The following is a 15,818-nucleotide window of genomic DNA, read 5'->3' as shown; positions in this document are numbered from 1 at the left end:
GGGCAGACCTGGCAGAGCATCTGAGCCAGCGTTTAACTCAGCCCCAGCTGTGGCTCTAGCAGAAACAAAGGTTGGCACACACACACACACACACACAGAACACCTCCACTCCTAGCGCCTCAGTTAAGTGCTCTGATTTGAAGAGACGTAGGTAGAGGTCCCAGGACATTCCCTGTTGACAGCTGCCCTTTCCCGTCAGCTGATGAACGCGGTCAACACGCTGGACAGGGACGTGCTCAACCAGATGCATGTACAACTCATGGAGCTGAGGAGCTGTAAAGGCTACAGGCAGTGCAACCCCCGGACCCGCAACATGGACCTGGGTGAGTTGGCTCACGTGGAGCCTGCCACGCCTGTCATGTCTGCCCCAGTGATGAGTCCTGGATCACAGGGAGGGAAGGACAGAGAGAGCTATGCTTCCGGAAGCCGAGAGCCCAGACGGTCCGGACGGGACACAGACTTCTCTTTTCCGTTTCCCTCCCTTCTCATTCATTCTTCACGGAGAACTTAGCTTCCTGGGGTCCTGGGCAGCAGATGTATGCGGGGCAAGGACCCATCCTGGGGGGGCATTGGGCTTGAACGGAGTGACACCGGGATGTGCAAAGCAATGTGTCGTGATCGTTAGCTCTGCGATAGATCAGGGGCGACCAATGTAGAGGAAGCAACTGTCAACTGCAGAGGAAACATGGGAGTGCTGGGAAGTGGGAGGGGCATAAAGTTGCCCTGGGTGGCTGGACCTGAGAGTGACAGGCAGGCTCTGCGGGCCACAAAGGAAAGTTTAGACTTGATTGCTGTGGGGAGGGTTGGTGGAAGGGTTTACATTCAGGGGATGAAAGTCAACATTTTAAAAAGACAGTGATTACTAAGAGAGAAAGCTGGACCCAGGAAGTAGTGCCACACATGTGGTCACACATGGTTATCCAGGAAGACTGTGCCTGGGGCTCAGTAGGAGAGATGATGACAGCAGGTACAGTGGGGAAGCCCACACCACATGGTGATTCAAGGTGGATAACAGAAGAGGAGATGGCACAGGCTAGCCCCTGGGTTTGAAGTGAGCAGGGTAAAGCTGGCACTTCTGAGCTCAGGATGTCAGCTAGCTGGGGTGCTTGTGGTTTTTTCAAGATGGGATCTCTGTGTGTAGCCTTGACTATCCTGGGACTCACTCTGTAGACCAAGCTGGCCTCACACTCATAGAGATCCACCTGCCTCTGCTTCCCAAGTGCTGGGATTTAAAGGCATGAGCCACTACCCCTAGCCAGCTAGATGTTTTAAGATGGAAAACAGTAGGGGAATGTCATATTGTTAGTTAGCCTCAGCCAAGTGTAGCAGGAACCGCAAAAGCCGTGGACATGGAAGGCCTAGGGAGTCTCTCCCTGTTTGTACTAAGCTGCCTCCAGGTCCTATCAGGACAGTGGGAGGTTGAGGAGACAGACCGGGGTGTGCCAGTCTGCTTTGAGATGTGGGGCAGAGTGGGGGTGGCGTGTCAACAAAGGGCCAGAGTGTCTGTCTGCAGAGGAGAAAAGAAACCACGTGACTCTCAAGTGCTACTTTGTGATGATTGTGCAATCTCACGTAAGTACAGTGCCAAGCACAATGCCAAATGATGTATGGGAATTCTCAACACAGCCCTGAGGTGATTCTATCCAGTTTAACAGTGAATGAAGTGGACCCCAGGTGACTCCGTACCCATGCACTTGATCCTGTCACCATCTCCTCAGGAAGTCACAGGGGGTCCCTCACCCACCCGCAGCCTTATGTAGCACTAGTACCCACACCTGTGCTCAGTGTATGCTATGGCTAACTGGGCTCAGCAGGGGACAATCTACACATGCACCTGACAGACTAAAGGTCTTCATCATTCACTCTGAGCCAGGAACCCTGGCAACATCCTGGCACTGGCTTCCGGGAATCTGAAGGCGGTTCTTAGCAGTGTCTTCCTTAGTGATCACAAACCTGCTGGTGCTTGTACCATTTCGCCCTAAACCTTTCTCACTCTGTTCATCTCTCACCTAGGGCTTAGAGACGGAGGAAGCTATGAGCAATACAGGTATTTGGTTTTGTTCCTAAAGTTTGGACTAAGTTCCCTTTTTTTTTTTTTTTTTTTTTTTTTTTTGGTTTTCTGAGACAGGGTTTCTCTGTATAGCCCTGGCTGTCCTGGAACTCACTCTGTAGACCAGGCTGGCCTCCAACTCAGAAATCCACCTGCCTCTGCCTCCCAAGTGCTGGGACTAAAGGTGTGCGCCACCACTGCCCAGCTAAGGTCCCTCATCTTAACCTGTCCTGTTTAATAGTTGTACCTATTGAGAAACTGCCTAGGGCATAATGACAGTGACGGGTGTCACCTCAGACACCAACTTTACAGTCTCTTTGGAGGGAGGGAATGTGATTTCCACAATTGTGTTTAACACACATTTCCCTTTTGGCATCGGAAAATTTAGGCAGTTTCAGCGTCGAAAATGGCCAGACATGAAGAGACCTTCTTCCAAATCACTGTGAGTTGAAGAACCAGTTTGCAGACAAGCAGAGCTGGTTCTGGCTTGCTTGTTTTGTTGCTGATGTTTTCTGGTTCTTAGTACTGGCATCAAAGCCAGGAATCGATCGTGCTAAGCAAGAGTTCTACACCAAACTCCACCCAGCCCGTGTTTCCTCTCCAGGGCTGGGTCTTCATGCATGCTCTATCTTATTACCCTCTGCTCCCTGCTAAGACCAGACAAAATCATAGCTGCTTTTCCTAATGGGATAATGTGAATACATTTCATATTTCAAATCAATACCCGATCCTAATAGACTGCTGTTCTCTCAGTAACAGTCTGTAAGCTGGGGCTATTTATTACATAGAGCTGGGAAGTACTTAAGTACTGCTGCTGACAGACACCTTGAAGGATGTGGCTGCAGAAGGACTAACAAGGTGTGCCCTTCTCCTCAGAACGGCTGTCACAGGGCCATGTGCAGACTGCAGCCACCTGCAGTTCCCCTTGTGTCTAAAGGGTGGAGCCAAACCGTTCCCCAAGGGGTCAGATTCTGTGCCAGATTCTCTCAAAAATGCAATTCCTTCCCTTGTGGCCTCAGTGCTCCTTCCCATCAGCCACATCCTTAAGGCAACGCTGGCAGCGTGGGGCTGACTGAAATCCAGATGGCATGGTGACTGAAAGCTGAGTGTGCGCTCTGTTCTGCAGGGGACAGCTATGGGAAGGCTGGGAAGGCTAAGCGGCCAGAGGGACCTTCAAAACCAGAGGCCTCATGTGGCTGCCCAGGCCGTGCAAAAAAAAACCCGATTCCCAGAAGGCCAGTGTTGGAACTGGGAGACCTGACAGGAGGCAGGGCCTGCTCTTGGGACAGGAAATCCTGGAGGACAACACCTGGACTTCCTGAGGCTCATTTTCCCCCCTGCTTTGCTCTGGACAGAAGCTCACCCACCACCGGCCAGCCACACTGGGATGCGGTCTCACACCTGGAGTCTCTGCTCACCCTTCAGAGGCTCACAAAGACAAAGGAACTCTTTCCATGGACATTTCCTCCAGAGATGGAAAGTGCTGGGATTCACCCACTCCCTACCCCGCAGCCCTCCCCCAGTCAAACAGAGAAAAAAAGCTTGTTTTAACCTTCTTATTCTTTGGAGAAAGCACGGACATCCCAGGTGCTGTCAGCATCACAGTCCTGACAATGAGTCTATAGCACAAAAAACAGTACCATTCACCTGGCTGGTTGACCCGGCTGCCTCAGAAGCTGCCTTTACCATACATACGTGACTGCTCACATGTGACCAACACAGGGACTTGTAGGGGAACCTCACTAATCTGAAATCCCGCTTTTCAAAAGTCGTGGTGTCAATAAACGTTCTGTGGCTAGTGTCAAGGATAATGCCGTGAGCTTTCCACCATTTCTGTTCCCGCTCGGGACTCGTTCCTTTGTTACCCGTCCCAGAACTGATGTTTTTCTAAGGTACTGAAACCCCAAGTTGATGTGTGTCCTGTGTTTTAATGACATTGTATTTGTAAAGAAATTTTGTAGTATAAGCACCATCTTACAGTGTTCCAACTCCCAGCCAATGACTAGCTATTGGTATGAAAAAAAAAATCTTTGAATTTTTGTAAAAGGCTATCTTGGGAATTTTTTTTTCTGTCTTATTATTTTTACTTTTTCTTGAGGCATCCAAGATGTTGTCAACCTTCAGCCGAGAGGGTTTGGAGAAGCAGAGGGTAACCATTAATATTAAACCTATCCGTGCTTCCAGGGACCTCACAGGTAAGTTTCACCAGCTCTGGGGCATCTATTTGTAAAGTTTGTTTCTCTACAGCAAAGCATCCAACTCTGCCAGCCCTTTGTCCTACCAGGTAGGGTGACCGGTCCACATGGCTGCCAGAAGGCAGCTGTCAAAGCGGGCTGGTGGAAGACAGCCCGCCTCAGTAGAGGGCGCTCACACTTAACCAGGCTGTTTTTCAACAACCCTTTCACAGGGGTGGCCTAAGGCCATCAGAGAACACTTATTGATGTTACAGTTCACAACAAAGTTAGTTATAAAGAAGTAGCAGCAGTAGTAGTACTGTGATTGGGGGTCGCCACAGTAAGAGGAATGCAATTAAAGGGTTGCAGCCATAGGAAGACTGAGAACCACCAGTCTAAACGGTCCCATCGGTTTCAAATGCCTTGAACAGGTCCAGGCTCCTTGGAGCAAGAACTGTTGCGACCTCAGAGACAGGAAGCGACCTCACTCCTTATCCCAACTTCACCCCTGCCCTGGGTTCGGAGAGGAGGGGAAAAGCATGCTTAGGCTGAGGTTTAAATAGAAACCTTTATTTACAAGAGCATCCAGACAGTCGGCAAGACATCCACAGCTCCATCCGACTGAGTCACCAACGTGGTTTCCATTCCTTGCCGTGTAAAGAATGACATCATCTTAAGTGACACTTAATATAAACGTGTTTGACCCCAAATGTGTTCTCAGTGGTGTCAGTCAGTTCCTGAGAATTTACTGCTCTTGGAGTAGCATTTCCATCTTCTTCAAAACTCCATATTTTCAAAGGATGAGAAAAAGGGAGGAGGTAAGAGAAAAACAAAACACCGCCCTATTTTTAATCACCTGCAGTGGAGGTAAATCCGCTGTCGCTTCATGGCGGGGCCAGATTCCAGCTAGTCTAGCGGTTCGCTCCTGGTAACACTCGACTTGGGAACAGAACCCATGACAGCTCCGCCACAGATAGAGAGGGGACTGGACTGGCGTGCTGTCAACGGGAAACCCTCTGCGTGGCCCAGCTGCATCTACCCCTGAATCGAGCCAATTATCTGCCTGTGGCCTGACTCACCTCAGCATCTAATGCTGATGAACTGAGTAGGGCTGTCAATGCCGGGGCACAGCTTAGGAAGAGAGAGCGCCTGATACTGACAGCAACAGCACAGCCTCATTTATTTTCTAAGAAACATGTTTCCTTAATATCATTTGGATCTTCATAAAATACATTTATTTATATATCTTTGGATTCAGCAAAAAAAAAAAAAAAAAGTAGATACTGGAAATGTCCCCACATCATAAAAGCAGATGAAAAGAATACTTTTATACCATTTGCCCCAAAGACACCTAGGTTTAAAGAGGGGCCAGTGAGGGGTTGGGTTGGGGGGGGGGTGAGGTAGGCAAGAAGAGTACAAAGAGAATGACCCAAAAAAGATTAAAGGGCAATTCAGGTAAAAACAACAAATTATCCTGGAGGCTATTAAAAGGAAATCAGAATTTTAAACTGGCACCAATAAAAATTAGAAAGTAGAAAATATAAAAACATAATAATGTCTCCCCATACAAAAAGGGGGTGCCAGCCAGTTAGCCTGGAGCTGGGATGCTGAGGACAGAATCTAGGTTGGGTTTTAAATGTCTTTCCAAGTAAGGGGGTGGGGAGCACCACTGTGGGAGGAGCACCACTGTGGCCTACACACCTAAGCAAGGAAGGCTCAGCCCCGCCCAGCTAGCTCAGAAGGTGTCACCTGCAGGGCACAGCACACAATGACATTGGGGTCAGCGGGTTAGTCAGAGGGAAGCCCATCATGACCGAAACATGGAAAGCCAAATCCATCCACCAGGGCCTCTCAGAGAATGAAGCGGTGCTCCCTTCGGGAAGATGGAGGACAACTGGCTAATCGTGTGGTTTTTAAACACTAACTGGCTCTTGGGAAAACGACACAGAGCTAGCAGAGGTACTTGGAAGCTACAGACATTCTAATAACCTAATGTCATCTAATTGTTTGAACGTAAGGAACCAAAATAAAGGGTATTACACTTGGTTTCCCTGCTCCAAACTGACTAGGACAGGTGCCAAGGAGGAGGGAGGTGGCAGGAGCCTGGCACGGGCCAAGGCATCGCTGACTTGGCAGCTGTGGCAGGCCTGGCCCCAAGCTCAGCGCCCTGATGCAGAGAGGCAGTGAGACACCCCGTGCGCTGAACAGCAGGGGAGCAGAGCAGACACCAGACCGCGGGCAGCAAGGGCCCAGGGCCTTCAACCTAAAGGTGGGGCTCAGGTCCTAGTAACAGAAATCACTTCTAAAATGATGAGTGGGCTACACGTTTTCCAAAATTATTATCATTTAATTTATGGACTGCTTTAAAAAAACACAAGATTCTTTTTGAATTCACTTTGCTTCGGTTTTGTTTTTAAACTCTTGGCGGTTTTTTGTTTTTGTTTTAAAGCTCATTTCCCCACATCTATCCTTTCCCCCGCAAATTAACAAAGTGCGTAGTTCTCTGGTAAAGAAATTTTTTAAAAAATTTAAATGCCTACATCTAAACAAATGATCACTTTTAAAAGCCTGTATTTTAAAGAGTGAGGCCTATAAATCGGGGGGGGGGGGGGGGGGGGGGGGGGCTGTGAGCTGCCCTGTCCCCCTGGGCTGGGCACTCCAGATGATTCCTCTGTTCCTCTGTCTGTAGCCTCACTGAATGGAGCTTACAGAAATTGACAATGTTAAATATTTAGTTTCACAAACTCTGTAAAAATGAGCTGCTGTGACCTACAAAAAGAGGTATGCACATATTTTCACATAATACAATATCTTAAAAGATCCTATTTACAAAAAGAAGTGTATTCCCAGAAGCACTACTGGCTTCTGACTCAGAGTGCAGTACCTGCAGGGCCTTGGGTTCACAAGTTTATTTCAAAGCATTATTGCTCCACCATATAGGCAAAGGGTGACGCCAGCACGTGAAAGAAACAACAAACAAACAAAAAACAATCATGTTCTTGTCCTAACAGATTAGTGCAGACAGAAACCAGGAATGTGGTTTGCCACTCCTCACGCCCTCAGAATATTGCATTTCTCCGTGACTTCCTCAGTAAAGTGCACTTGGCTGCACATCCGGGAGGGAAAATTCAATACTGCCATCTCATTTTCCCTTCTGCAAAGCCATTTAACATCAATGACAAATCCTTGAGAATTACAGGGTACAGGGACTTCATCGGGAGAGACCTAGGACAACAAGACTCTGGGGGCTACAGCTGTAAGGGACAAGAGCACAGAAACACTGACTGCACTGGACAGGAGAAGACACAGAACTACTTGCTGACGACACGCTTGAAGGCAGACTGTGCTCCTCGTCCAGTGCTGTGAGACAGAAACCCTAGCCATCTAGATCTATGTGAAGACTTTGGCTGGCGAGGCAGAAGGAAGTGACATTAGAGAGCGGTGATTATGAACACCTCCTCTCCAGAGTCACATCCTCATGAGGCAGAACACCATGCCACACAGAAGAGAGGCAGGGCATCAGGTAGACAGTGCGCTTCAGCTTGAGACCCAGTTCTGCTCAAATGACAGCACGTGGAACACCCTGGCGGTGGTCACGCTGGCCCTGCTTCCAGGCTGGATGCCTAAACAGTGACTCGCTACGTCCCGATGATCCTGTGCAGTGTCGTCTGTGCAGTGATTTCCTTCTCGGCCCCACCGGGGAGATGTCAGCAGTATTTCTGTTAACAGAAGAACACAGGGTCAGCACAGCAGAAATCAGCCACTGTCTCTACACTCTCGCCATGCCCCGCTGGCTGGTTCAGACTCTTTTAGAATCCACTTCTTAAACACAAATATCTAATAGCTCAGGACCTTCAAGCCAAATGCTTTCAAAACATGGTAGTAGTTTGTGTAAGTTAAAGTTGTATACTTACTTTACACAACTTTACTTGTGTAAGTATATCCAAGTTAAAATCTCCAGACCACTGTTGGGGTTCTGGTTCTAGGAGGAAAAAGGCTTCCCGGGAGACTTAAGAACAGATGCCCGTACCTGATCAGGACCCATGGGCATGCCAGACATGGGCATGGGAGTCATGGTCATCTGTCCCAGGTGACCAGCACTGCTGCTCATGTGCACCATGTTGTACGCTGCAGGGCTCCCCTGGGGGACAAGCTGCTGCTGGGGGAAATTGCTGCGGAAAGAGGGGACACTGTGACTTCCAGATGCAGACCACAGGGCGCACAGGCAGTCAGAGTTCTACCAAATATCCCTCCACCCAAGCAGAAAACAGAGAAGAACATCTTTATGATATTGTTGTTTGAGACAGGGTCTCTCTATGTTCCTCTGGCTGGTATGGAGCTCCCTATGTAGACCAGGCTGGCCTTGAACTCAGAGATCCTCCTGCCTTTGCCTCCCAAGTGTTGGGATTAAAGGCACGCCCAGCCTGAGAACAACTTCTTGATAGCCTGCCTGCCTTCTATTTTCACAACTGTCAGGACTCAGTATGCTCAGAAACATGGCACAATATAAAGCAACCGCAACACAAGCCACATGCCTCATTTTCTAAGAGTCAAGCATGTGATCTCTCCATCCAATAAGCGTGACTGTGAAAAGTAAGTCAGACCCTTACCCGTTCCTGGCCAGGTTCCCTGACGGCCACCCCTTCATTTCTGAGGGCTGATACACTGGCGCAGTCTGAGGATGCTGCACCATGGCATTCTGGGAAGGCCCCATTCTTGATGACATCATTGCACTGGGAGGACTAGAGCCTCGACCAAAGGCTGGCTCTGGTGGTTGTCCCATTCCTTGAAGAAATGAACAGAAATCAGAGTTCAAGCACGGCATCCTTGGACTCAGGCAGGGCTGCACTCTCCCACACATATCTCTATCCCAGAACCTCCCCGAAGGTGGGCCTGAAGCACTGCCTGCTTAGTATCATCACAGCAAGTGCCCAAGTATCTGACAAAAAAAGGGATGGAGAAGCCCATCTGGGATCTGTCCCTCAGGGTAGAGTCCAGAGATAACATGGCATCCTTCGACACTGGGATGTGAAGAAGAGGCAAGAGAGAGGTTTATGTAATCTTTTCCAAGTAAGCGGGGAGGGGTTTTCTGGGGCTAAAAGGAAAAAACTGGCCAACTGTGGGAACACAGGCTGCCTGTTTCTCCGGCAGGCTCCAGCTCCTGCCATCCACCAGACAGTTTTCCTGACAAACAAGATGGAGTAAGCAGTACTTTGTTTTCATACACATCAGACCTAGTAAAGCTTGTGGCCTTAAAAACACTACTTTGGGAAGAGTGTAATCCTCCAGGCTTACCGTAATTTGTTGGATATGGGAACTGCTGTGGAGGGGCTTGTGGCATTGCTGAGCCTGCCAAGACGCCATCCATGCTGGGGGAAGCGGTGACATTGGGAGGCGGGCTGAAGGCCTGAGGCTGTGGCTGCGACATCATCATCGCCATCCTCTGCTGCTGCAGGTGATGGGTCATCAGCTCCCGTTTCTGCTGGGCAGCCATCTGGGCGTTGAAGAAGGCCTGCTGGGAGCCCAGAGACACACCATCAACTGCAGTTCACAGAGTAGAGTGTCCCACAGCACATGAGCTATGGACCAGAAAGAACACTCAAGTGTCTTCTCTGTGACTAAAGGAAAATATACACAGCAGTTCTTTACACCCGTGGCTTCCAAATGCCGCCCAGCGAGCATGTGCCCTCCCTGGGCACGCTCAGAGGCGGCTCTTACAACACGGCAGCTCGTCACCAAGGGAACCAAGCTGGGTGAGTGTACTGATGGTTTACTGAGTAGCCACTTCTCTCCAGCCCCTCAGCACTAGTAAAGCAGAGGAAGACTGAAAGAGAAAGTACAGAAGTACAGGCGACATGGCTCGGAAGGGAAGGAACATGGGCTGCTCTTCGGAGGGCCTGCGCTCGGTTCCCACACCCACACGGATGCTCACAACAGTCTTTAACTCCAGGTCCAGGATTTCTCACATCCTTTTCTGGCCTCCACATGATGCAGACATCCATGTAGATAGCACACTCACATAAACATAAAATAAAAAAAAATTTAAAGAGAGAAAGTGTGACAACCAGGTCTCACAAAAACTTCAGAATTATTTTAATAGGCGTGGGCTAAGGCCGGGCCGGGCTGGGTGGGGCCAACCTGGACTGGACCCTCCTCTGCTAGGAACGTACCTGGGGCATCATGGGCCTCATCACAGTAGCACCACCAGTGGGGTTCTCCATTTTCATCTCCAGTGCCTGCCGGCTCTGATTTAAAAACTGAACAGAGTTGAGTTAGTAGGTCACACGGAGCTTGTTAGCAAGCCCCAGTCAGTTTTACAAACGACCACCACCCGGTGAGCGCTCTCCAAACCCACTGAGCTAGGGAGCCACATTTAAATTGAACTGGCTCACATCCATTCTACAGAAGGAAGATGGCTCAGCACGCACACTTCATCCTCAGGACCAGGGTAGGGCTCCTTTCCTGGCACCTACTTAGTGGGCCACAGTTCCAGTGGACCCCAATCCCTGGCCTCTGCAGGCACGTGTATGTGTACAGACACGAACTGCACAAACACTATTAAAAATACAGTAAACCTTTAAAAAAAAATAGGAAAGAAGTTCAAGGCCAGCCAGGACAGGGAGTTCCAGGACAGCGACAGTGACAACAATCCCCTGCCTCAGTGTAAAGCTTTTTAGCACAAACAACAACTCTGCAGTTTAAACAACACAGGGCGCACTGGATCCACAATGTCAGGTGGCTCCACGGACTGCTCAGATAATCAAACAACTACTCTGACCTGATCAGATCCTAGTGAGCATTTAACAGAAAGCAGTAAGCTATAGTGGCACCACGCGCACGGGCACACAGCCGCTGGTTATGAGCCCCTTCAGAAGCAGCCCTAGCCTGGCTCCGGCTTACTGGGCTCTCAGCTTGACCACTCTCCTACTCAGGTGACTCACTGCCCCCACATGTCACAAGCACACACACCAGCACTTACAGCTTATGCAACCATACAATTACACTTTAAAGCAACTGTAGATTAAGGAAACAAACAATGGAAAGAAATAAAGTCCTATTTAAAATATTAATTCCTTTAAAATACTTATTCTTATTTTGAATGCATCTACATGTGGGTTTGTGCACATGGGTATTTTCCAGGGTCAGAAAGAGAAGGGTGTGGATCCCCTAGAACTAGGGTTAGACTGAGTTGCCCAATGTAGGTCCCAGGAACTGAAGAGTAACACATGTTCTTAACAGCTGAGCATGCCTCCAGCCCCAAGGTACTAAAAGCTTTAAAAACATCAAGAAGTGGTTTCCATTAAAATACTGAGTCAACAGGGATGCTAGCACATGACTGCATACAGGGATCTGTTTGAGAGGTTGAAGCAGGAGGGTTATAAGTTCAAGGCCCGTAGCCTGGGCAATTCTCTAGGTCTTGTCTTTAAAACAAAAAGCTGAGGAAATGCCTTCCAAGGACCATCAAGACATGCAGCTCCTCCAGCTGTTCTGTTCTGTGTGAAACAGCTCACTGTGCAGTCCTAAGTGGCCTGGAACTCACTCTGTAGACCAGGCTGGTCCATGGAACTCACAGAGACCTGTGCTTCTGCCTCCCAAGAGCTAGGATTAAAAGCATGAACAAGCAAGGCGCTAAGAATTAAACTGGCTTGCTTGGAAAGTACATTTACCCACTGAACCATCTGCCACTGCTAATATCATACCAAAGAATATACATACATCTAGAAAGATACCCAAGTTTAATATATGCTCCTTATCAAGGAACTGTCTGCACAAACAGAATCTTACAGAGAAGGGAAAGCGAAAGGTATTCCTTTAGTTAGCCTAGAGGGGAGAGCCGGTAGCCAGGGCCCGGGCACACACAGCTGGCTCACCTGCTGGCCCTGCAGCCTCTGCTGAAGCTGCATCCTCAGCTGCTTCGGGGTGTTCGTCCTTGGTCTCACGAGACCTGCTCTGGGATGCATGCCTTGGAGAGGAAAGCTGCCCTGCGGGCTAATCTGACTCATCATGGAGTTGAAGGTTGGGGACTGTCCCTGAAGGTTAAAGCCTCCTTGCAGTGGAGGACCCTGAGCTGGGTACGTCTGTCCATAGAGTGCAGCCTTCTGATCCATCATGGCTGCTTCTTGGCCTTGGAAAACATCCTGTTTGGACTCCAAAGCTTGTCCCTTAAACATCAAACACAAAGGGGTGGTTAGCTACACCTAGGAAAGCAACCAAAAGCAAATGCTGTAAACAAGGGAAGAAATGTAAATCAGTGCATGGGAACAGTGGTGGCTCAGAAGCTGCAGTTACACAAAACACACCTCCTACAGGAGCGGAGTCCTGGCACACAGCAGACACACACTCTCTCTCTCTCTTTCACACACACACACACACACGAGAGAGAGAGAGAGAGAGAGAGAGAGAGAGAGAGAGAGAGAGAGAGAGAGAGAGAGAGAGAGAGAGAGAGCCTTTTTGGGAGCTACAGTGCATTTAATACCTGAAGAAATACTACTGGCTAAAAACTAGAGCTCTATACACTAAGAACCACACACCTCTCAAATCAATCAGATAAATGAAAATCACAGTGGGCAACACACACATTCTCAGGTTGGCATACTTCACCATGGCTCTGTGGAATTTGGGGCTTTGTGTGTTTGCTTGCTTTGTTTTGTTGAGTTTCTTTTGTTTTGTTTGAAGATAGGGTCTCTGTGTAGCCCTGCCTGTTATGGAATTAACTCACTCTGCAGACCAGGCCGGCCTCAAACTCTTGAGATCTGCCTGCCTCTGCCTCCCAAAAGTGGGTATTAAAGGGTGGAGCGTACACTGAGGCTCCTCAGGTTTTCCTCGTCTCTCGCAATACTTCCTGCCTGGGTGCTCTCAGACACAAAGGATAACTAGCTATCAAATTATGCTTTCTACCCAAAATATTTCTGAACTCACTTGGCTTATGCAAATGAACCTGAGTGTCCCCAGCATTCAAACTTAGTCCATAGAGCAGAAATCAAATGTTTACAATCCCCCCACTTCCCCACAAGAAAGACAAGCTGCTTTCCCCCAATCTCTCCAGGACTCCCTCCTCCCGTCTTCTCAGGGTCCTCCCTGCTGTTTCTATCCTTCCGCTCTATGCGGTCCACTCCCAGGACCCTCCCCATGACGCCCATGGTCCCTTGCAGTCATGGGCATTTGTGCTTCACTACCCTGTCATTCCAGACACAGCATCTTTGATAAAGCAGTTGCATGTTACATTGCACACAGACACTGTGTGCATTAACCTCTCTCCTCTTGCACAGTCTACTGAAATGAATGTAAACAATTTAGAAGATTCTGAGAACCAACCTAAGCCCACTGGTAAATATAGTATAAGCAGAATTTAGCCAGTTTCGAGGCTCTTCTCCATGCCCTCTCTGGCCACTCAGTTAATGGCCACCTCAAGTTTAGACAGTGTCTCCATTCCTGGGGGTATTCAGCATTTTCTGCATTTCCTGTCTAGATCATGTCTCCTCTCTGATCACAGACGCCATACTATAAATACCCACTGTCTTGACAATGTCCATAACACTTTCACTTTACTTTTACTGTTGTCGCATGCAATGTGTGTGTGTGCACACCACAGTGCACATGTGGATGTCAGAGGACAGCTTTGGGAAGCTGCTTCTCCCCTTCCATCTTCATGTGACCTTTATGTGAGTTCCAGGGACCAAATACATGTTGCCAGTTTGGGTCAGCCCAACAGAACAGTACTTGATAGACTATCTCATCATTGTGTCACTTGTCACCTATGGCTGTTTTTATAGATGTCTTAGATATCATTTAAATGTTTCCCAATTAACAACTTAGCTTCTGGGATTTCCCCAGCATTTTACTATTATAAATTACTGTGGGTATTAAACACAATTTTGAAAATGTTGATGGTTTCTTTCAGATTTTTTTTTTGTTGTGGGGTCCTGTTTTTGTTGTTGTTATTATTGTTTTTCAAGACAAGATTTCTCTATGTATCCCTGGACATCCTAGAACTTTGTAGACCAGGCTGGCCTAAAACTCAAGAGCCCAGCCTCCTCATTGCTGAAATGAAAGCTGTGCACCACCATGCCCAGCAGCATTCTTAAACTGAAAATAAAGCTAAAGCCATGCCACTTATGACAGACTGCTCACAGTGTGTACTGCCCAGCATTTACGAGTATCATACTGCACGTGGCAAGCCTGGGAACATAACTACTGCAAGGACTAACTAGGCATGGCCTCTACACCTCCATGGAACTACACAGCTCAGTGTGAACCGTCTCGCCAGGCAGTCCTGACGTCTCTCACATACTGCGTTAGAAAACTACAGAGCACAGGTGCATGGCCAGCAAACAGGACGAGACAAGCACGCTTGCAAGGAAGCACAGTGAGAGCCAGTAATCTCTTTTGCCTGTCAATTAGTAAATATCCTTCTTAAGTAATCATGCTCTGTTGTGTGCATGGTCACCTGCCTGAGCCACACAATGGTGCTGAGAGGAAAAGCTGAAACTACTCATCTAGAAAAACAACAAGTGCGGGCGGCGGTGGTGCATGCCTATAATCCCAGCACTCTGGGAGGCAAGCAGATTTCTGAGTTCGAGGCCAGCCTGGTCTACAGAGTGAGTTCCTGGACAGCCAGGGCTACACAGAGAAACCCTGTCTTGAAAAAACCAAAACCCAAAAAACAAAAAAAAAAAAAAAAAAAGAAAAAAAAGAAAGAAAGAAAAACAAGTGCCATTTTCCTTTCTGTGACAAGGTCCTGATGTGATAGACCAGCTATCTATCTAGTTACCAGGTCAAAATAAGTTCATTTCTGTTTTCTGTGAAACTTCTGGTTTGACCATGTCTTGACCCTTTTTCTGGAATTTGACATGTTCCACACCCTATCCCCTAACCTTCACCCTGATTAAGATGCTCTGCCAAATAATTTTGAATATTCTGCCAAGAATGAAAAACCCTTGAAAACCCCCTAGACATGAAGTTTTGAGGCTCTCCCATAAACCCCACCTTCTCCAATGTCCAATGCTATTTTCTCAAACCCTGCTTTAGAGAAATAGCTCTGTCTGGAAGAAAATAAAACTTGCTTAATTTGACCAAAGCTTTTGAGTAATGGTCCTTGCTCTCATTTGGGAGAATGAACATACACTGCCCTGCTTTTGAATTCTGGAATCCTCTGACTTTCCTGACTTGGCTTCCAGAGCGGGTGGGACACATAAACCTGGTCTTTCACCTTTCTCTTGGAGCAGACAAAGGCATACACACTCCTCATCAGCTACACGCTAGATGCATCATGGTAAAATGAGGTCACAGCTACAGATCCTACAAAGCCTGAACGATGGCCTGATACTCAGAGCAAAGCCCAAGAATGAGACCGCGATAGCTGACAATGATGGTGACTGTCACTTGTCACCCTTTTAAGCATGCACACACACTCATGGGTGTGTGTGCATGCACTGCTTTAAATCTAAATGTGTGTTCTACAGTTACTAATGATACCTCCTTTGCTGCGCACAGAGGGTTTGAAGGCTGTTTTCATATATTCTTTCCATTTGTCAGCACTTGCTTCTGTTGTTGTTTGGGTTTCTGAGATAGGGTGTCACTGTGAACTTTGGATG

General features: G+C 48.1%; 2 protein-coding genes across 7 annotated transcripts in view; one reads left to right on the top strand and one right to left on the bottom strand.

Annotated features, from left to right (window-relative positions):
• Positions 1-4,100, top strand: part of Sulf2 (sulfatase 2) — an 82,095-nt gene extending 77,995 nt beyond the window's left edge. For 5 of the 6 annotated variants that reach the window (XM_052184320.1, XM_052184317.1, XM_052184319.1 and 2 more), the window contains exons 18-21: positions 200-323; positions 2,014-2,047; positions 2,439-2,492; positions 3,177-4,100. In XM_052184320.1, the coding sequence (XP_052040280.1) occupies positions 200-323; positions 2,014-2,047; positions 2,439-2,492; positions 3,177-3,207 (243 nt within the window). In that variant the 3' untranslated portion in view covers positions 3,208-4,100. Of the gene's footprint in view, positions 1-199; positions 324-2,013; positions 2,048-2,438; positions 2,497-3,176 lie in introns of those variants that run through there. The other variant, XM_052184322.1, reaches the window with a different exon arrangement.
• A 673-nt stretch (positions 4,101-4,773) lies between these two features.
• Positions 4,774-15,818, bottom strand: part of Ncoa3 (nuclear receptor coactivator 3) — an 80,144-nt gene continuing 69,099 nt past the window's right edge. Inside the window, 6 exon segments of the mRNA XM_052184316.1 lie at positions 4,774-7,943; positions 8,255-8,396; positions 8,835-9,009; positions 9,520-9,736; positions 10,395-10,481; positions 12,096-12,386. Of these exon segments, the coding sequence (XP_052040276.1) occupies positions 7,932-7,943; positions 8,255-8,396; positions 8,835-9,009; positions 9,520-9,736; positions 10,395-10,481; positions 12,096-12,386 (924 nt within the window). The 3' untranslated portion in view covers positions 4,774-7,931.

This window comes from Apodemus sylvaticus, chromosome 5, assembly GCF_947179515.1.
Source record: "Apodemus sylvaticus chromosome 5, mApoSyl1.1, whole genome shotgun sequence".
Classification (NCBI taxonomy): domain Eukaryota; kingdom Metazoa; phylum Chordata; class Mammalia; order Rodentia; family Muridae; genus Apodemus; species Apodemus sylvaticus.
This window is presented reverse-complemented; position numbering and strand designations above follow the sequence as displayed.